We start from the raw sequence: 22,306 nt of genomic DNA, 5'->3' as shown, positions 1-22,306 counted from the left end.
TGTTGAAAGAATAAATGAATTTGGATCCTATCACCTTATTCTTTTAAAAAATCTAACGCATAGAATTGTGTAACATTGTGTTATGTGTAGTGTGATCATCCAGTAAACACTGATTAGAATCATAAACAATAAGCTGTATAAAATTGATAAACAGTATCTGTGATAATGAACAGGGCCTAATATATAAGCTGTGACAGTGATGCCTATTTAATGGATCTATAATAAAATTTTCCTTAGGCTTCTCCCATAATTTCCCATTCGTTAATATTTATTTATGTTTGTAAATGAGCTATCTTAAGAGAGGGAGGAAATACTTGCGGAAATAACCTTACTAGCTTAGATGGACTCCAGGTAAAGTTTTGGCCAATCCTATCAGCAGTCGTCAAATTGAGATCTTTACAGAGTGATCTCAGCCATGAGGTATATAAATTAAATAGTTTAAAAGGTTATATAATTGAAGCCAGAAGATGGAGTAAGTATGCCCCACCGTGTCTCTCGCAATGAATACGGCTGTAAACCCTTGACAGAGTACAGGGAGCAGCTGCTTGAGGAACCTGAGAGTAAATCCTAGAAGGCAGGTTGGGGAAGAAAATGGTAATTTGAAGTACCATCGAATTAGCAATGAGTTTACCATTTTTTCATTCAATATTCCCTGACCTAAGCTCAATGTACAGAACCTGGGAGTAAGTTTTAGGGGCACAGACAGTGAGAGCTCCAGAAGAACCGACTAGTCCTGACTTGAGGAGCAGGACAGGTTCTGACAAGGATTCTTTGCTTGCCCAAACCTAGTAGGGCTTATGAACCCTCTCCTAGGCTCATCTCTGCACTTCCTTGTAAAATCCAGTTTTACTAAGAACTCGCTAAGTCAGTTTAAGCAGAACCCGCACCCTCAGTGTCTGATCATCCTAGATAACTGATCAGGTTCCTCCTCCTCCACCGCCAGTGATGTCTGATCTCCCTGGCCTGTCTTCAGCAGGAAACCTGTTAGGTCGGTTTAGCCAGCACCCTTCTTACTCTGATGTGTCCTCAGTAATTTTCCATCCGCTGACTCCCTCCTTGCTCCTTGGCTATAAATTCCCACTTGTCCGTAGTGTATTTGGAACTGAGCCCAGTTCTATACTGATGTCTCTCTTCCCCTACTGCAAGAGTCCTGAATAAAAATCTGCTTTTACCACTTTGACTGCTGTGCAACTCTGGTTTTCTTTGACAGTTCCTAAATGCGCAGGGTGTAGAAGACCCCTCTTCTCTCTCTTTCTTTTTTCTGTTCTCTCACACCCCAGCCCTCAAGCATCTCCAAGGTGGTGTTAGCAGTTGGTGGCAATGAAAGAAAGCCTCAGGAGCTGAAACTCGAGGGAGGAGAATTTGACTCTCTGTTCTGGTGAGCTGTGGTTGCAGAGAGGGTCAGCTCTGTTGATGTTTTCTCTCTGTGTTCTGTTGGTTTGCCCCAGATGCAGGTGCAGTTATGGAAGTGGATGGCAGAGCACAGTAACAAGCCCCAGCTTTCTAACCAGAGGACTGAAAAGAAGAGTGCCAGGAATCTGGAAAATATTGGGAAGATTGTAGAGAGAAAGATACTCCGGAAAGCAACTGGTCCAGAAAGCGACTGCTATCAAGTTGTTTATGAACTCCCGGGCTCACCCCTCAGCTGCACACATGTGGATCTGATCCTATTCAGCATATCAGAGACTTTGAGACTAAACTAACAAACCACTAACAAGACTGACCACTAACAAGACTGACCACTGGATAGTGCATGCATGGTGTAAATCTGAATAGCACTGCAAAGACTTGGACAACTGAAATGATGATGGAACCACAGCCCAAAGAAGGTGGGTTGGAACTTGGGACCTGAACTTAGCTAGGTCAGCTGCCTTCCTAAACAAAAATATCAACATTCTGTGGGATTAAATAAGACACAGAGTCTTACAGCACAACATTTAATCCAAAATGTATAATATAAAATTACTCAGTATACAAAAATTTCAGGAAAACCTCGACTCATGGGAAAAGATAATCAACAGATACCAATGCCTAGATGACAGGTGTTAGAATTATCTGACAAAGAATTTAAAGCAGGTATTATAAAAATGCTGCAACAAAAAAATGGTGAATCCTCTTGAAACCAGTGGGAAAATAGAAAGTCTTAGCAAAGAAAAATAAAAAGACATAAAGAAGAACCAAATGGAAATTTTAGACCTGAGAAACACAATAAACAAAAATAAAAGCTCGCTGGATTTGGCTCAGTTGCAGGGTGGAGATGATAGAGGAAAGAATCAGTGAACTTGAAGACAGATGCCTACTCTGCATAGTTGAGACCTTCCCAGGAATTGTTCTTGGCTGAGAAAAGCTAAGTCATCCAAGATTACACCCCCTCTGCACTTCCATGGTGGGGGTATAAAGGCCAAGCCCTCTTGCCTCCATTCAGGGTAACTCTGCAGAGTCATCCCAGTTCTAGAGGTTCCCAGAGGATCCTTTGAGGCAATGACACTACATACAGTTCCACTTCTCTCTCTGTCCTATCTTGACTCCCTCAGTCTCTCGCATTGTTGCCACAAGCACTCTCCAGTAAACTTATTGCAGTACAGACCTCCATTTCAGTCAGTGTCTGACCTAGCACACTTAGCAAATATCAATAGGGTGATCTTAGACAAGTTACTGAACCTCTTTAAATCTCAGGGTTTTTTTTGGTTTTTTCTTTTTTCATGTAGGTAAAAGGGTAAAGCACCTAGCATAGTTACTACGCTTAGTAAAGGCTCAATAAATGTTAGGTGTTTATTTTAGAGTTTGCTCCTCATGATAGGTGAGTGAAGTTTTAACTATCATTTCTATTTGGCCCAGACTAAGGCCCAGAAAGGTGTCAGGGTTTTTAGCCCTTTTGATGCTTTGGGGCCCCTTCGGCAGTCTTTTGAAGCCTGTGGAAAAAGTCACCAACTTTGCTGTCGTTTGTTGTCTACATTCATTCATAATGGAAGAAAATGCTAAATTTCAGTTACAGGTTAGTGAAAATACACATGGTTACAGGTTAGTGAAAATACACGTGGAATCCAGGTTACGAATACTTGGATTAAATGATTTATCTAAGATTTCACAGAAAGAAAACACCTACATGCTTAGGCTTCCATGAGACTAAGATCAAGTTGATTTTTAATGAAAACCAAAAACTTACTTTGGCTTTTAAATTAGTAAGGTCACCCCGCAGACCAGTGATACACGTTTCCAGATTGTCTCTGAATTTAGCAATAGTAGCGTCTTTGTTTGTTTCACTTAACTTCATGGAAACTTTTAGTTGACCAAATTTGATAAGAAGGATTTTATATATGGCAACTTGCTCTTCTGAAATATGGATCTGGTAAGACCTTACAACAGAATACAGCTGAGTGATCGTGGAGCACTCTTTTTCTAATTTAGATATGTTTGAGGAAATCTCATTCAAAAAATTAAAATATTCTACAAATTCTTCTATTTCAGTGGCATCACATTCCAGCTTTCGCAATGATGATTCTACAACCTGAAATAATTAACATGTCAATTATAATTATATAATGATTTTTCACTATCTTAGAAGACTACTCTTTTTAATATCTCACTAACTTACATAATTATAATTTCAGAAAAGAAGACATCATCTAGACTATTGTTTAAATACTGGGGCATTAACATGATCAAATCCTTTTTATTGTTAACAGAAGGAACTTGAATGTACTTAACATAAAATAAATGATACTAAGACATAAAAGAAGTACTATTATGAATAATTGTGTTTCTAAGAAATAAATGTAATAGCAATAGCAAAGGTATGCCTGAAATGTGAACACTGCATAATAATTGCTACTACTTTTTGAGCATTTATCTGCTAGGTTCTTCATATACATATCTCGCTTTGTTCTGATAGCATGTTTTAGTTAACTGTTATTTTCTCCAGTTTGCATAGGAGGAAAGTGAGTCTCAGAGGGATTAATTAGCCTAAGATCAGAAATTTAGTGAGTTATAGAGCCATGATTCAAACCCAAATCGGATTCCAAATCCTCTTTGTATCCACTGCATGTATAACATCCACACTTTTTATATGTATGTGTATATCATTCCATGAAACTTTCAAAATAATTGCATTTCTATACTCAAATTACAATTTTATCATATTGTTTCCTCATGTTTCAAGGGCTCTTAATGAATACTCACGCATAATTTTGGAATCAATGTCAGCTCAATTTTCAGTTTCACAGTCCTGAATTAATTGCCTCTATATGTCTCTAATTTTTCAAACACTTTATTCTATTTGATTATAAAAGTAATAGATGCTCATGCAAAAATTGCAATACAAAAAAAGTTTAAAAAATAGAAAATACCTTTTATTCCATCACTCAGAGATAACTACTGTTAACCCATCAGAAATTTCACTGTGTTTTGAGTGTGTGTCTGTGCACGCTTGAACGCGGTCTGGCATACACATTTTTATCACAGGGTGTATATGAACAGGCTTTAAAATTAGAGAGGCTGGTGTTTGAATCTCAGCTCTATTATTTACTAACTGTGTCAACCTAAGCAGTTTGCTTCACTTGAATGAACTTAGTATCCTCATCTGTAGTTCTGAGGATCAAATAGAATAATGGTGCCGGCCACAGGTGATAGAAAATGATCAAAACAGAACACTGAGTAAACACAACTATCATAACTCCAACGACAAATCCCAATTAAATTCCAGAAAAAATATTTTAAAACATAGATCCATATCACAAAGAAAACTGGTAATTCCAATTTTGTGGAGTAGAGAGAGTAGAAAAAGGTGAAATATACCCAAACCTCCTTCATGTCACTAGTACCACATTGATACCAAAACCAGATAAGGATGGTAAAAGAGGAGAAAATCACAGGCCTGTTTCACTTACCAGCATAAGTGCAAAAATCCTAAAAATAATGTTTATGTATGTGCGTGCGCATGGTGGCAAGCTGAATCTATCAATCTGGATGTGAGATTAACCTTAGAAAGTCAATTAATGTAATTACCCACATGAAAAGATTAAAGGGAAACAACTTCATGATTATCTCATTAAATGTAGAATAAGCATTTGATAAAATTCATTCATGATTTAAAAAAACTATCAAATTAGGAACTCTCATCAAAATAAGAGAATTTCCTTAACCATATAAAGGGAAGCTGCTTGCAAAAGCCTCAGGAAATACAAACACACCTTGGGGCATGCCGCAGCCAGAGAGAGGATGACTAAACAAAACTTTCAGAACAGGTCCTTAAAAAATTATAGCTCAGAAACAACTTTCTGGAACTAAAAACCGTGATTCTTCTAATTGTAGAAATCTGGTTCATAGGAACTCACACGCATATAGTGTTCACTATGTGCCAGAAAGAGTTTAAGAGCTTTACAGTCGTTAACTCATTTAATTCTCACAACAACTCTAGGTTAGTTACTAAAATTATCCCCAATTTACAGATAAAGAAACTCAAGTACAGAAAGGATAAGGATTAACTAAGTCTTTCAAATCGTAAAAGGGAAAAGCCAGGATTAAAAAAAAAATCAATTTGCATTGAAGCATAACTTACATACAAGAAATGTTAATTGTACATTATGATGAATTTTAACACATTTATACACCTGGGTAATTACTTCCATAATCAAAATATAGAAAACTTTCATTGCCCAAAAATATCCCTTGTGCCCCATCCCAAACATTCTCCTCCTATCCCTGGCCTCAGAAAACCACCTATCTGCTTGTTGCTGCTATAGATTAAATTTGTATTTTTCAAGTTTCATATATATGGAATCATAGAGTGGGGCTCCTTTGTATTGGGCTTCTTTTGCTCAACATGGCTTTGAGATTCAAGTTGTGTGTAGCAGTAGTTCATTCCTTTTCATTGCTGAATAATATTCCAATGCATTAATATACCAATTTTTTTATCTGTTCACTTCTTGGCAGATGTTTGGATTGTTTCCAGGTTTTGGCACTTGTGAGTAAAGCTTCTATGACTATTTAAGTACAAGTCTTTGTGTGGAGTTATTTTTATTTCTTATAGGTAAATGATGTGGAGTGGGATTGCTGTGTCAAATGGTAAGTGAAAATTTAACTTTATAAGAAATTGCCAGTTTTCCAAAGTGACTGTACCATTTTGCATTCTCACCAGCAATGTATGAAAGTTCTAGTTCCTCCACATCCTAGTGAGCACTTGCTATTGTCAGTCTTTTTAATTTTAGCCACTTCAATGGATGTGTAGTGGGATCTCACTGTAGTTTTAATGTATGTTTCCCTGATTAGTATGATTTCCCTGATTCAGTATATTTTGTACCTACTGGCCATCTTCTTTTGTGAAGTGTCTGTTCAGATATTTTGCCCATTTTTTATTGGGTTGTTTATTATTTTTATTGAGTGCTTTGACTTGTAAAAGTTCTTTATCTATTCTGCATACAAGTCCCTTGTTAGCTATACATACAATCATGTGTCACTTAATGACGGAGATACGTTCTGAGAAATGTGTAAGGTAATTTTGTCTTTGTGCAAACATCACAGAGTGTACTGAAGGGGAACAAAATTTGCCACCCCAAAAGGTGTCTCTTTAACATGAGGATTATTTTAGACTGTTTCTTTTTAAGAAACAAAAGACTCAGAAAGTTTTTCTTGTTACCTCTCCCTTAACTGCCTAAAAGAATTCAGATAAAAAAACCTGTCTCGGGAAGTGACCTATCACCTTAGCATAACATGAACTAGGTGGTGGACAGGGAGGAGCCTAGAAAACCCTGTTTGTGGGGCTCCCCTCTGTGTTCTTCTGTTTCTGTGTGGTCAAATCATCACTTGTTCCTTTTCACCCATCTGTGAATTTCCTTCCTTCCCTTTGAAGTCCCTGACTCTCCCCACCCCCAACAACTTCTTCTGTCTTTAGCTGAGGATGGTATTTAAGGTGAGGGCTTTGGCCATTTTGGTGAGTTACTTGGTTTTCCTGGGTTTCTCCCATGTATACATGTTATTAAACTTTTTTTCTCCTGTTAATCTGTCTCATGTCGATTTAATTCTTAGATCAGCCAGAAGGATCTAGAAGGGTAGAAGTAAATTTCTTCCTCCCTTACAGTACTTATACAAACCTAGGTGGTATAGCCTTCTACACACCTAGGCTGTATGGTACTAATCTTATGGGACCACCATTGTATATGCAGTCCGTCGTTGACCAAAATGTCATTATGCGGCGCACGACTATTTCCAAAGATTTTTCTCTTTTTAAAGATGCTATTCCATTGTCTTCTTGTGTGCATAATTTTTTGGAAGTCTGTAATATATTTTTTCTGTTTCTCATCTTTCATTTGTCTTTTTTCTTAATGCTTTTAAGAGTTTCTCTTTATCATTGGTTTTCAGTAATTTGATTATGCTTTTGGTGTTGTTTTCTACATTTGGATTTCATTGAGCTTCTCAAATCTGTTGGTTTATAGTTTTCACCAGATTTGGAAATTATTTCATTTTTCTTCAGATATTTTGTCTGTCCTTCCCTCTCACCTCTCCTTGTGAAACTACAATTACGCATATGATAGACCTCTTGGTATTATTCCACAGGTCGCTGAAGCTATGTTTTTGTCTTGTTTCTTAGTATTTTTCCCTCTCTGTGCTTCTTTTGTGATAGATTGCATTGCTATTTCTTCAAGTTCAGATTTTTTTTCTGTAGTGTCTAATCTGCTATTAATCTCATGAAGTGGAATTTCCATTGAAGATATTGTATTTTTCATCTCTTTAAGTTCCATTTGGCTCTTTTTTATCTCTTCTATCTATTTGTTATGTTCATGTTTTAATTTAAATACTTGTACATAATTATATAAGCTGTTGTAATGTCTTTGTCTGATATTTCCATTTTCTTTGTCATTTCTAGGCCTGTTTCCATTGATTTCTTTTTTCTCCTAGTTGTGGTCACTTCTTCTTGGCATATTTAGTAATTTCTGATTGAAAGCCAGGCATTGTTAATGCTACATGTTATATGTCTGATCTTTGTTGTCTTTGTTTAACGAGTGCTATCCTTCATTTTTTTTTTTGAGGTATTTATTTGCAGATCAGTTTGATCTTTTTGAGGCCTATTTTTAATCTTTGGTAGAGTAGATTTGGAATGGCCTTCCCTTTAGAGATAGATCAGCTCCATTACTAAGGTGTAACCTTCTGGGATCTCCATGAATACCCTGAATAATCACTGAGACCCTTCACTCTGGCTGTTGGAACTTGACTTGTGCGAGTTCTGAAAACTGTTCTGCTTACAACTCCTGGTTGTTTTTGGCTCATCTTTGTGGACTTTCATGAATAGACATAGTTGGTAACTCTACTTGATAAAGAGTCATGGTACCTTCCATGCAGATTTCTGGGGATTTTTGTTTCTAGAGCTCCCTTCTTTATAGGACTCTGACCTGCAAATTTTAGCCATCTCAACTCAGTGAGGCCACTGGGCTCTATTCTGGCTCCTCTTCCCTCTTGCAGTCCAAAAACTGCCTCCAGGCAGAAATCCCTTCTCTCATTTGCTTCCCTTATCTCCAGGATCACAATCCTGTACTGCCTGTTATTCAGTATCTGAAAGTATTTCTTTCATATATTTGATTCAGTTTTCTAGTTGTTTATATCAGGAAATTAAGTCTAATCCTTGTTCCTCCATCATGGCTGAATCAGAGGTTTTGAACTTAGGCAGTCTCATACCACTATCAGTGCTTGTAAACATTATAGTCTGATTCACCTCTGCATGCAGAAGTGTACTTCTGCATAAGCTAAATCTAAATGGATGAAGATGACCTTTCTGGGAGTATGTATTATAAGTGCTACATAAGGATAGTTTTTAATAGAAAAGGCATACTGATATTTTAGCAATGATCTAGAACTAAAAGTATTAAGCTATCTCAGTGAAGATTAACAGTTGGTGGGGGGTAGGGGTGGGGAGTTAGATTGTCCCAACATCTCATTTTTGAAGGAGGGGACAATTAGGAAATGACACCATTCTGATTATCTCATTTTATTGGGGCAGTAAGTCAACAGATTTGGAAGGCTGGACAAGTAGATTTGTTTGTTATATTTGGTCACAAAGTCACCTGCTGTTTCTTGGGATTTAGATAATGTACTAACCAAAGCTATAGCTTTAGGGTAAATAGTAGGAAAAATTTGGTATCATATTCTGGTTCCCTTTTGTTACTTTCAGTGAAATCCTATGAGAGATGAACTTGTGCTAGAATAAGCTAGGCAGAGACTGAGGGAAATACATTTCTGATAAGAAAATTCTTCTCTCCTTTTTGCAGAGAGTTGACTTGAGAGTTCTTTAATTCAAAGGCTTGCAGAGTTGAGATAGCTAACTGTTTCTGTACTCTAAATTAAAGTAGTGTCTTCAAAGTAGCCTTAGCAGGAGATAAGACTAGAGCCTTTACCTTTAATCAAGCACCCTCACTGAAGGGTTCTCACTGGGACAACAGGATTGGTAGAAAGCTCACTGACAAAGACTATTAAGGGTATAACTTTTCCTCCAAAGTCTATGTTGCAAAAAGCATCAAATAAGTGATCATACTTTTAAGGGAGGTGGGCAAGTGTAAAGCAGCTAAAAGAGGCAGCAGCTAAAAGTAAAAAATTCTACAAATCATGTCTAGACTTAAGCATGGAATTAACCAGAAGCCAATAGAAAAAAAATTATATTTTTAAGAAGAAAGTCCAAGCCTAATCATCAGTGACATTTCCTAAAGCATACCCAGGTCCCCAAACTCATGCCAACAGGAAATGCATTGCTATGCCTCTTCAGGGTCCATCAAGTACAACCCTCCGATGCCTGGTTTGAATGAGGTCATTTAAATAGTCAACCCAGAGAATGATCCTACAGGGCTAAAGGTCATGGAGGATGAAAGATAAGGGAGATTTTCCCAGAGAACTGGCCCAGAGGCTACCAGACTGACTAACCAAAGAACTTACTCTACTGCCAAAGAAGGGAATTCTCATTATTTCTGTCCAGCAAGATTTGATATTTGCTCTAGACCACTCTAGATATTTGTCTCTCCATTTTCTCTTCCATAAGATGGGAGTTTCAATTATACTTATTCTGTTCCTTCTCTACCACTTTATATTGGTGAGTGGGGGCTTATGCCTTGTCTTTTATTTATCGTTGACCAGAACACTAAGTGCCACACTTGCACTTGATAGAGAGAACTGTACATGACCCAGAGATAATAAATTTTGAGCAATATAGAGAAACTGAGTTTTCTTCTTTAGGGAGGATGTGAAAGCCTTCTATTTCTTTAAAAAATGTCTGTATGGTATGAGGGAGCAACACATTCTCCACTTCTGATGTCTCTTTCCATGACGAGGGAGCTCCACTGGTCTCACTCTCCTTGTGTTTCTTCTACTCCATATTTACTGTTTCCCTGGGAAGGTGAAGTGACTTCTGTGATGGGTGAGTTTGGGAGGAGAAACTGGGTGGGCATAGCCTAGGACCTTCCTCTCAAAAGCCAACTTGTCCACAAAGAGCATGTGTTCCTCTCTGCTCACTGCTGCACAGTGAGAGGGACTCACTGTAGCCAGGATCTTGGTAATTTTTCGGGGCAGCCAGTGTTGAGTGGGTTAAGTCTCTCTAATTCTGGGCTTCAGTTTTGGGAAGGTTAATTTCAAGCAAATATAAGCCGTCTAATCCAGGGTTCACTTTATTAGTAATTTTAATCTCTTTTTGCCTTCCTGTTTTTTAATTTCTCAGTTGATTCAGTACTGAGCCAGATAAGAGTGGTAATATTTATTATGCCCCCTAAAACTCAACATAAGGGAAGAAGGGTGTGAGTAGCTGAAGGGATAGACTGTGGCAGATGCTGTAAGTTGGCTGACTCGAGACACAACCCATTCAATCTTTTGCTTGCTCTCCTCTGCCAGAGAGGATGAGGAACTTAAAATGTGTCTCAGTCAGGTCCTTTTGCAGCTGGAGGTGGCATTGTGACGCAGTTCTGGCAGTAAGAGGGAAAGTGAAACTTACCATGCTGCTTCCTCTGCGTCCCCCTTGTTTCTGCCTAGAGTGTGAGTACAGTGCCTGTGGGGCAGCAGTCATTATCAAAGGGAACAGAGCAGAAAGAATGAGGAAGCCTTGTTCCCTGCCTGCATCATAGCTATTGTACCAGCCCTGGGTTACCAACCCTCGGACTTCTTTTTTGTGTGATACAAATAAACCCCTTGTTTAATAAACATTGTTTTGGGGGTTTTCTGATACTTGTTGGGAAATGCAATCCTAAATGATACAGGGAGTAATTTTTTTCTATGTTATAGGATTGTTGTGGGTCTAAAGGTAATGTATATTTCCTTATATATAGCACGTAGTACCTTTCATCTAATAGACTCTTTTCAGTCCCTTCTTAAACTCTTTGTAGCATTAAAAACTACTAACTGTTCACTCCTTCTCAAAGTACTCTCTTGTTTTCCTCAATATCTTTGGTTGCTCCTTCTCAGTATACTTTGCAGGCTCCTCTTCCTCTAGCAATATCCCCTAAGGGTCAATATTCTTCAGGCTTCTGGTGTAGGTTTTTTTCTATTCTCACCACGCACATTAACGAGGGCATTCTCATTCACTCTGTTGATTTCAATAACCACTTGTATGCTGGTCATTTTAAATAGATATTTTCAGTCTAGACTGTCTCCTAATATCCAAACAAGTATATCTGGATATCCCTACTTGAATATTACATAACTTAACAAACCCTATATTCCCTCTCCCAGTGAATTGCATCTTGCTGCCCACCCTGTTGTCCAACCACAAATCTAAAAGCATCATTAATTCCTTTCTCTTATTCCTCATATCTGTCAATCACTAAATCCTGTTGATTCCATCTCTTAAATATATCTCAAATCCACACACTTATCATTACTTTCTGGGTTCAAGCTATCGTCACCTCTCCCCTAGATTAGAGAAATAGCTTTCCTCCTGTTTTGTCCCACTTTAATCCATTCTTCACACTGCAGCCAGAGTGGTCTTTACAAAAACACAAATTGCATCGTGTCATTTCCCTGCTTAAAACCCTGCAATGATTCAGGGAAAGAAGGTGGAGAGTGATATGGGGTGCAATTTTAGATACAGTGGTCAGAGAAATTTTCTTTGAGGAAGTGACATTTGATCAAAGACCCAAACAAATGCAATACATGTTGGAATTTTCTTAGGATAATACTTACCACGTATATTTGCTAAGTGCATATTTTAAAACTATAATCTACTAATCTTAAAGATTCTCATGCAATAGGAATTTTCAAAATACTTACTTCCAACAGATTTGCATTCCTTTTCTCAATTACAGATTGCAAGAGGTCGTGGCTCATATGTAGGATATTCTCAACATATGGTAAGCATTCTGACTGATAATCACGATTTATAACATTGAAAATACCAATGCGCTTCTCAATGGTCATATTAACAATATGTCTAAGATAGTTTCTGAATTTAACTAGCATAGTTTTAAACTGTGTTGAAGTTAATTCTCCTATCGACGATATTTTCATACTCATGATTTTGGCCTTCTCTACCATGGTAAAATATTTCGTAAACTTGGAGCTATAAACATTAACTAGGCCCATTGCGTTACCAATAATAGTCAGGAGACTCACAATCTGTAAGTAAAAATGTTAAAAAAGTTAGTCAGAATTTTATTTTAAGAGTGAAAAAAGTGTGGTCTAATATGCTAATAGTTCTATTAAAATATTTAAAATAATAGTTTATGTGGAGTTCACTTTGTTAAGAACCTCTACTAAATAACTAAATATGTTGGAAATACAAGACTTTAAAAAATTTAGGTAGCTTTTTTACATTTGGCTTTTATGTAAAGGCTTACTGGCTGTTTAACTTTATAATTAGCATGTTATTTTGAGCCATGTACTAGAGACACCAATCATTTATTCCCCTGCTTGTCACCCTGTTTTGGTGTATATGCTCTATGCATAGCCCTAGAAAAGGCAAGTTCTATATACTATGTGACCTTACCCAAGTCCCAAGACATAGCTACTCTGGATAGGGTAGAATCCTGAGCCAAGCTGAGACGATTACATTCTCTTGTAAATTTGAACAAAAATACCCAATTAGAGGGTAATGGGAGAAGTCGGGGCCATGGCAAGTCAACATATTGACAAGTCAATAGTATGAGGGAACCATAAAAGGGAAAGCTCATTTTCATAGTGGAAGTTGGAAAAAAAAAAACACAGAAGTGAACAGAGATGAAAGATCATGAGGAAGACAAAAGGGGAGATAAGCTGGGAATGATTTTCCAGTTGCCATAAATTATGATGCTCTAGTTTTTCAATAAATCCCTTTCCTCTAAGAATTTCAATGGGTTTCTGCTCCTTAAACCAGATATTCCCTAAGACAAACTGTTTTTAAACTTACTTTATTTTGGTAGGCAGGATCCATTTCAAAAAGGGTCTGACAATCTGGCCATCTGGTTTGCCTCTTATAGCCTATCACATTTTCTGTCTTATTAGGTAAATCCGTAATTAAAACCAAATCGGTAAAGATAGACAGGCGGGGATCTTGGCATAGAGGAATAATTTTAGCTAAAATATATAATTCAAAAGTTAGTATTTTCAGAAGTCTCATTGAAAGCAACATCTTAACATTACCCATGACATCTAGAACTACTGAAAACTGAGGCTGATTTATTATGAGGGTTAGATAGTATTCTATACTAATAAATGGAATTTAAAGACAGGTGTAAAAGTTTGGATTTAATATTATGGAAACAAAAGAATCACTCACAGGTAACTGGGTGGTGGTGAGGCAAGGCATGAGTAAAATAGAAACTGAGAGTAAACCATTAAGTTAACAATAATTTGAAGTTTATATTCTATGTGAAGAGCGTTATACCATTGTGAGGATACAGAGATTAAAAGACATGGCCTCTACAGTCAATGAGTTCATAGTCTAGCTGAACAAGTAGATATCCATAGACAAAAACCTAAACAACTTCAACCTACACTTCATATATTATACAAAAATCAAGATGAATCACACACCTAAATATAAAACACAAATCTAAAAATCTTCTAGGAGAAAATATAGGAAAAATCTATGTGGTCTTGAGTTAGACAAAGAGTTTTTAGATACAAAACCAAAAGCATAATCCATAAAAGAAAAAAATTGATAAGGGGTACTTTATCAAAATTAAGAAGTGTAGCTTTGTGGAAAAGAATTGAAAAGGTAAGGCCTGGACTGGGAGAAAATGTTTGCAAATTTTATATTTGATAAAGGACTTGTATCCAGAGTACATATAAAGACCTCTCACAAGTCAGCAATAAGTAAACAAACACCTCAATTAAAAAAATAGGCCAGACGTCTAAAGAGATATTTGAGCAAAAAAGATACACATAAGCATATGTATGTAAGAAGTATGTGAAAAGATGAACAATATGATTAGTCATTAGTGAAATGAAAATTAAAACCACAATGAGATATCCCCACACACCATTTAGAATGGCTGAAATACTTTTTAAATCTGACAATACCAAGTGTTGACAAAGATGCAGAGCAAATGGAACTCTTATACATTGTTGGTAGGAAGGCAAAATGATACAACCACTTAGCAATTCTCATAAAATTAAACCTACACCTACCATATGACCCAGCAATCCCACCCTTGGATATTTACCCAAGAAAAAAGAAAACTATGTTCATCCAAACACCTGTATGTGAATGCTTATAGCAATTTTATTCATAATTTCCCCAAACTGGAAATAACCCAGATGTGAATGGATAAACAAAGTGTGGTATATCCAGACAATAGAATAAAACTCATCAATAAAAAGGTATAGACTATTGATTCATGAAACAATGTGGATGAATTTTAAATGCATTTTTCTAAGTGAAAGAAGCCAGCCCAAAAGGCTCCACATGCATTTATATGACATTCTGGAAAAGGCAGAAATATAAAGACAGAAAACAGATCATTGGTTGCCAGGAATAAGGAGATGTGGAGGGTTTGACCACAAAGGGGCAGCACAAGGGAATTTGGGGATGATGGAACTGTGATACTAGATATGAGATTGTCAAAACTGATAAAACTGTTCACCACAAAGTGTGACTTTTACCATATGTAGATTTAAAAAAAATCAACTATGGGGCCGGCCCAGTGGTGTAGTGGTTAAGTTCGCACACTCTGCTTCGGCAGCCCGGGCTTCACAGGTTCAGATCCCGGTGCAGACCTATGCAGCACTCATCGAGCCATACTGTGGCAGTGTTCATATGAAGTAGAGGAAGATGGGCAAATTTTCAGAGGAAATACTGTAACTTCATAGTGGACAAACCTGACAAACAGCACCTTAACCAATGATCATAGTGATCAGTAAAAAGTGACCAGTAAAAAGACAGCAACAGGATGTACACCTGACATGATGTACCAGAAAGGGCACACAACCCTGTGTGTGCTTCCCCAAAATGTACAACTGCAAACTCATCATAAGATGACATCAGACAATCCAAAATTGATGGACAGTCTATAGAGTATGAAGGACAAGGAAAGACTGAGGAACTATCACAGACTGGAAGAGACTTCGGAGACATGACAAGGAAATACAATGTGAGATCCTGAACTGGATCCTGGAACAGAAAACGGACATCAGTAAAATGACTGGGAAAATCCAAAGTCTGTCATTTTGTTACTACTATTGTACTAATAATAATTTCTTAGCTTTGATAATTGCACTAGGGTTAGACAAAGCATGTGAAGAGTATATAGGAACTCTGTACTATGCTTGCAACTCTTATATAAGTCTCCAATTATCTCACAATAAAAACTTACACAAAATTAAATGGTAGAAACATTTCATAACAGAGAAAAAAAGAAATGGAAATGACCAGAGGTTCAGATCCAGACAATCCAAAGATGAAAACCAAAAAATCCAGAAGGAAAAATGGGATATATAGAAAGACTGATAAAAAATTCTTCAGACTGAGAAGCCTCACTGCATTTTAAGAAAGATTAGTATAGAACGATATGTATCTAACTTTATTGTAGTAAAGTTCCTAACTCCAAATGGTAAATTACTAGACAGAAATACATTTACAAAGGAAGGCAAATCAGAGGAGCATCAGACTTCTTATCTTCAGTACTGAAAGCTAAAAGGCAGTGGAACAAATTTATGGACTTTTGAGAAAAATGGGGGAGGATGGTGTCATTCTAACAAGAGACATAGCTGTCTATAAGACTATAATATTGCAAGATATAAATATCTCTGGATTTTAATCAGCAAGAAACTCCTACCTAGCTGATTCAAAATGGACTAGAGGCATATAAAAACTTTAAGATATTTCTTGATTTTCTAAAACAAACCCATGTTTTTATGCATGTTTCATCTTAATAATACAATGCAAACTTAAAAATAAATTTGAAATTTCGAGGGACATGCAATTATATTTCAGGCAGTTTTGGGGAAAGAAGACACTAGGTGGTGATAATTAAAAAGTATAGTGAGAAAGACTGAATTCCTGGGGCTTGCAAAAAGAAATCAAATAATGCATTGGAAACCAGCTTAGGCTGGAAAGAGGGTCCTCTGAACTCAGCAAACTATATCATGATGTGACTGGAGGATGATGCAACATTTAAGGAGCTGCCAAGGGTCCTGCTGTTTTAAGATCTTTATAAGATTTAGACTGTAGTCAAGGGATAAATTCATTGGTCAGGCTAGTAACTGCCGTATAATTTCAGATTGTGTAGAGGCAGCTGGAAAAGAATTAATAAAAATCTATTTAAGGTGGAAACAATATCTTTATTATGCCATGATGTAAGATACTGCTTATTTGTTTTGTCTTATAAAATTCTGTAGTACATTATTGAAAAAATCCAAGCCTTGGCTATTTTCCTAAATCCCATCGTTTATGCACTCTATTCTTATGTGTATATTTCGTACATCCTCGAATAATTCCAAATTCACATTGATTAATCCCCAAAAGTGTGAATTTATGATCTAATATACTGTAATGTCTGCCACATCCATGGGCAAAAGCATCCGATGCCTAAATTTAAGAAAATATTGCCAAAGAATACAATGTATCTAACTAAACTTTAAAAATACTTACTTATACATGTTTCAATGTCAGTCACCATTTTTTGAATTTTTATTGAAAATTCCAATCTATTGGGAACTATAAAGAGATTTGTAGGGAATTCTAAAAATCTAAGAGAGAATACAATAAAAGCATATTTTAGAAGAATGCAGTACCTAACACATAAAATACAATTACTTGTAATTTCAAAAATGTCCACTACTTACTCATCATCCATGTATTTATTCTCAAACTCAGTCGCGATTTCTACGTCTATTAAAATTCATTGAAAGAAAGAGAGAATAAAAAATTGATTGATATATTTATATCAGCTAAACGACAAGTTGATATGTGTCAGTGCTTTCCAAACACCCTAAGAATAAACTGGAAAGGTCAGTTGAAAGAACGTATTCAAGCAGTACCCTCCACCCCCAGACTCTGATTGATAATTGGAGGTCTAAGATGGAGTCCAAGAGTCTGCATTTTTAACAAGCATCCCAGGTGTTGTTCATCCTGATAAAAGGGACCCTCAGGCCCCCCTCACGTGGTATGCATATTTAGATAAAAATGAATAATGATGTTATTACTTACATGCACCACAAATGATCTCTCAGTTTATGCTTACTTTGAGCATTCTTATTTTAACATTTATATCATAACCTATTAATTGATAATACATAAACTATTAAAATTTTCTCTCACTTGTTATTTTCCAGTTGTTAGGATATTTCCCTTCACTCCTAATAGTCTCATTCGTCTTACCTGAAAGAATTTCTTCAAGGTTGTAACTAACTTTTTTTGTTTTTTTCATTATTGGGAGCAGTTCTTCACTTGAGTGTTTTACGACAGAGTTGGCTTCATTTTCTGATATTTCATCTTCTTCACACGTCACAGATTTTTCAGAGCACTTTCCAGACTCATGAAGGTTCTCTTTAGAATTTTCTGAAGAATCACTCTCAGCAGGAATTCTCAAGTGTAGATTTACTTCAAATATTGGTGCATAGATTTTTCTCAAATCCTTAGCCACTTTAATGCTATTCAAAATCTAATTTAACAGATACGTTAGAGTGCCAGTGACAATATATAACTAAAACAACATTTCTTTTAATTTAGGATAATACAGACCTAAATTTTAAATGGTAAATAAAAATTTCAGTATAACTGAATAAGATTGTATTATCATATAACTGATATTTGCATGTTAAAGTTAAAATAAATAAATTAACGTGAAATAAATGATATAATGCAGTAGTTCTCCCTAAGAGACTGTGTAAATTGATGCCAGAGTGGCTACATACTAATCAGCTGAGAGCTTATTAAAAATACAAAATCTTAGGCCCTATCCCCAGAGATTTTGAGTTAAAAAGTCAAGGGCAGGACCCAGGAATCTGAATCATTTAAAATCTGGGCAGGCGATTCTACTGTATCCTCAGGTTTAATTACAAATCAGGAATATACTTCAAATCCACTACTATAGGTCCTAATTCTTCACTTTAACGTACATACACTACTGAAAAATAAGAGAAGTATTTCAGGTATAAGTATCTTATTTTTACACAGCATCAATTGCTCTTAGGCTCCATCTAGACATGGCTTCTCAATTAATCTATTGATCCCTCATATCCCATAAATAATCGGTTGTGCCTAAGGCATCTAGTAAGTGTTTCTCAGTGTGGTCATCTGAATCCTCTGCGAGAACCTCAGCCTTTAGTTCCAGTCGTTAACAAGGCAGTTAACGTATAAATAAATGCCATTAGTACCCTCTTAAGCTGCCGAGAAAGAGCCTGAGTAGATGCTGAAGATGATTTGCAGGCCTTAAAAGTTCTACACAAATGGGTACAGCTTCTGTTTGGGATGATGAGAAACTTCTGGAAATGGATAGTGGTGATGGTTGCACAACATTGTGAATGTGCTAATACCATTGAATTGCACACCTAAAAATTATTAAAATGGTAAATTTTATGTTATGGATGTTTTATCACAATAAAAAAGCTCCTGTGGACAATTCCAAACAAATATATAATGTGTTACATAGCTTATTCTGGAAAATAACCTCTAGCTCTGGGAATGACTGGACCTCAAGCCCTATATACCTTCTAATATTATAGGAAATAAATATTTTGCATAGACTCATTCTTGAAAGAAATACGTATAGTATAGTTGCCATTTGACATAGTATAGTTACCATTTGTGAGTGCTTATCACGCCCTAGGCACTATGGTAAACAAGTTATCTTCACCTCATCCTTATAGTAACCCTAAGATAGAAATTATTACTCCTGAAGCTGAGACTCAGGAAGCTTATATTAATTTGTCAAAGGCTGTATTGCTAGCATATGGTAAGGCTGAAGTTTACTCATGAGTCTGTGTAACTCCAAAGTCCATAGTTAAAATATGAACCGAGGCTTGAAAGTCTTTTTGTAATAAAGGAATTTTTTGGCTATTATGCTTTTTGTGCCAACAAGAATGGACCAGTAAACAGTCTGATTTCCTTTAGATTGTAAACTACAAGAGAGAAATAGCTACATCTAAATGAAACTAAAAATTCTACAGCATGCAGTGGGGAATGCGGGGAGGACTTTAGCCCTGAGCTCTCTTGAGAGTCAGATCTGTATTTCCAACATCCTAACAGAAATTTTCACCTGGTTGCCCACAGGTACCTCTGACTCAACATACCCCCAAATAATTACTGGTCTTATCTTGGATTGGATATTAGAATGAGCTCAAAAAAGCAGTCCATCCTAACATGAATTTAGCACAGGCATAAACAGGAGCAAACTAACATCAGATACTAGAGGGCAAAGTATGAGCAAGATGCTAAAACCTGGACTGTGGGGCAAAAACGGAACCAGGGACAGACAGGAGTCACGCCAGGTTCACAAGGCCAGATACATCAAATCTAATCACAAGGAAACTGGAAAAGCAGAATCAGCACTGAATTTTAAAATATCCAAATTAAGAATTTCTGTTACCAAAGATCTATAGCTAAAGTTAACAGATGAGGACAAGTTGAGAGGCAATATTTACAAAGTCTAAATTAACAAAGAATCAATATCTAGAATATACAAGAAAGTCCTAAAAATCAGTAAGAAATTAAATATAAAAAAATGTTCAAAAGATATCAATAAGCAATGCAAAGAAAGAAAATTAACATAGTTCATATAGATGTGAAGCCTCACTAGTAAAGACAGAAATAGAAATAAAAACAGCGAGATACCGCTTGTTATACATCAGACTGGCAAAAATTAAAAAGTCATCAAATATGGAGAAAGGATATGGAGAAATGCACTGGTAATGGGACCGTAACTTATACTCTTGCTGGAGAGCAAGATGGCAATATTTTAAAATGAAATGCATATATCCTATGACCTAGCAGTCTACTCTCAAATATATACAACAAAGAGAAATTTTCACCTAGTCTATAAGAAAACCTATTAAGAGGCTGTTTATCACAGCCTTGTTAATGATAGCAAAGACTTGGAAGTAACTTAAGTGCCTATAGGAGAATAGACATATAAAATTAGTTGTATGGAAATACTATGTAACAATCAGGAACAATAAATTATATGTGTGTGTGTATCTGTGTGTGTGTATTTACTGTCATAGATTAGGTTCCCCGGGAAGCAGGTGAGGTACCTGTTAAGGTCTTTAGCTCATTTTTAAATTGGGTTGTTTATTTTCTTATTGTTGAGTTTTGAGAGTTCTTTGTATATTTTGATGAGTCCTTTACCAGATGTGTCTTTTGCAAATATTTTCTCCCAGTTTGTGGCTTGTCTTCTCATTCTCTTGTCAATGTCTTTTGCAGGGAAGAAGTTTTTAATTTTAGTGAAGTCCAGCTTATCAATTCTTTCTTTCTTGGATCAGGCCTTTGGTTATTGTATCTGAAAAGTCATCACCATACCTAAGGTCATTTAGGTTTTCTCCTATGTTACCTTCTAGTAATTTTTATAATTTTACATTTAGGTCTATGAACCATTTTGATTTAAATTTTGTGAAGGGTGTAAAGTCTGTGTCTAGATTCATTGTTTTGCATGTGGATGTCCAGTTGTTCCAGCACAATTTGTTGAAAAGACTGTCTTTGCTCCATTGTATTGCCTTTGTTTCTTTGTCAAAGATCAGTTGACTATATTTATGGAGGTCTATTTCTGGGTTCTCTATTCTGTGCCATTGATCTGTTTGCCTATTCTTTTACTAACACCACACTATCTTGATTACTGTAGCTTTATAGTAAGTCTTAAATTCAGGTAGTGTCAGTCCTCCATCTTTGTTCTTCTCCTTTAATAATATGTTGGCTCTTCTGGGTTTTTTGCCTCTCCATATAAACTTAGGAATCAGTTTGTCAATATCCACAAAATAACTTGCTGGGATTGTGATTGGAATTGCCTTAAATCTATAGATCAAGTTGGGAAGAACAGACATCTTGACAATATTGAGTCTTCCCATCCATGAACATGGAATATCTCTTCATTTATTTAGTTCTCCTTTAATATCTTTCATCAGAGTTTTGTAGTTTTCCTCATATAGATCTCATACGTATTTTGTTAGATTTATACCTAAGTATTTCATTTTGGGGGTGCTAATGTAAATGGTATTATGTTTTTAATTTCAAAGTCAACTTGCTCATTGCTAGTATATAGGAAGGTGATTGGCTTTTTAATATTAGCTTTGTCTCCTTGTAACCTTCCTATAATCACTTACTAATTCCAGGAGATTTTTTTGTCAATTCTTTTGGATTTTCTACACAGACAATCACATCATCTGCAAACAAAGACAGTTTTATTTCTTCCTTCTCAAACTGTATACTTTTTCTTTTCTTGTCTTGTCTATTGTATTATCTAGTAATACCAGTACAATTTTAAAAATCAGTGGAAAGAGGGAACATTCTTACTTTGTTCCTGATCTTAGTGGGAAAGCTTCAAGCTTGTCACCATTAAATATGATGTTAGTCATAGTTTTTTGTAGATCTTCTTTATCAAATTCAGGAAGTTCCTCTCTATTCCCAGTATACTAGGAGTTTTTATCATGAATTGGGTGTTATATTTTCTCAAATACTTCTGCTGTATCTATTGATATGATCATATGGTTTTTCTTCTTTAGTCTGTTGATGTGATGGATTACATTAATTGATTTTCAAATGTGGAACCATCCTTGCATACCTGGGATAAATCTCACTTGGTGTATAATTCTTTCTATACACTGTTGGATTTGATTTGCTAATATTTCATTGAAAATTTTTATATCTATGTTCATGAAAGATATTGCTCTTTAGTTTTCTTTTCTTATAGTGTCTTTGTCTGGTTTTGTTATCAGG

At 36.1% G+C, this 22,306-nt stretch overlaps 1 protein-coding gene across 1 annotated transcript in view; it reads right to left on the bottom strand.

The window, feature by feature from the left end:
- The window catches only part of DNAH14 (dynein axonemal heavy chain 14), a 346,391-nt gene that overhangs the window by 262,803 nt on the left and 61,282 nt on the right, over positions 1 to 22,306 (bottom strand). Inside the window, exons 12-17 of the mRNA XM_087424245.1 lie at positions 17,759 to 18,041; positions 17,224 to 17,269; positions 17,030 to 17,127; positions 13,346 to 13,512; positions 12,232 to 12,576; positions 3,167 to 3,508 (exon numbers count right to left, since the gene is read on the bottom strand). Coding sequence (XP_087280371.1) covers positions 3,167 to 3,508; positions 12,232 to 12,576; positions 13,346 to 13,512; positions 17,030 to 17,127; positions 17,224 to 17,269; positions 17,759 to 18,041 — 1,281 coding nt within the window. The remainder of the gene's footprint in view (positions 1 to 3,166; positions 3,509 to 12,231; positions 12,577 to 13,345; positions 13,513 to 17,029; positions 17,128 to 17,223; positions 17,270 to 17,758; positions 18,042 to 22,306) is intronic.

The sequence above is a fragment of the Ceratotherium simum genome, chromosome 36 (assembly GCF_057802395.1).
Source record: "Ceratotherium simum simum isolate JZ-2026a chromosome 36, ASM5780239v1, whole genome shotgun sequence".
NCBI classification, from domain to species: Eukaryota; Metazoa; Chordata; class Mammalia; order Perissodactyla; family Rhinocerotidae; genus Ceratotherium; species Ceratotherium simum.
This window is presented reverse-complemented; position numbering and strand designations above follow the sequence as displayed.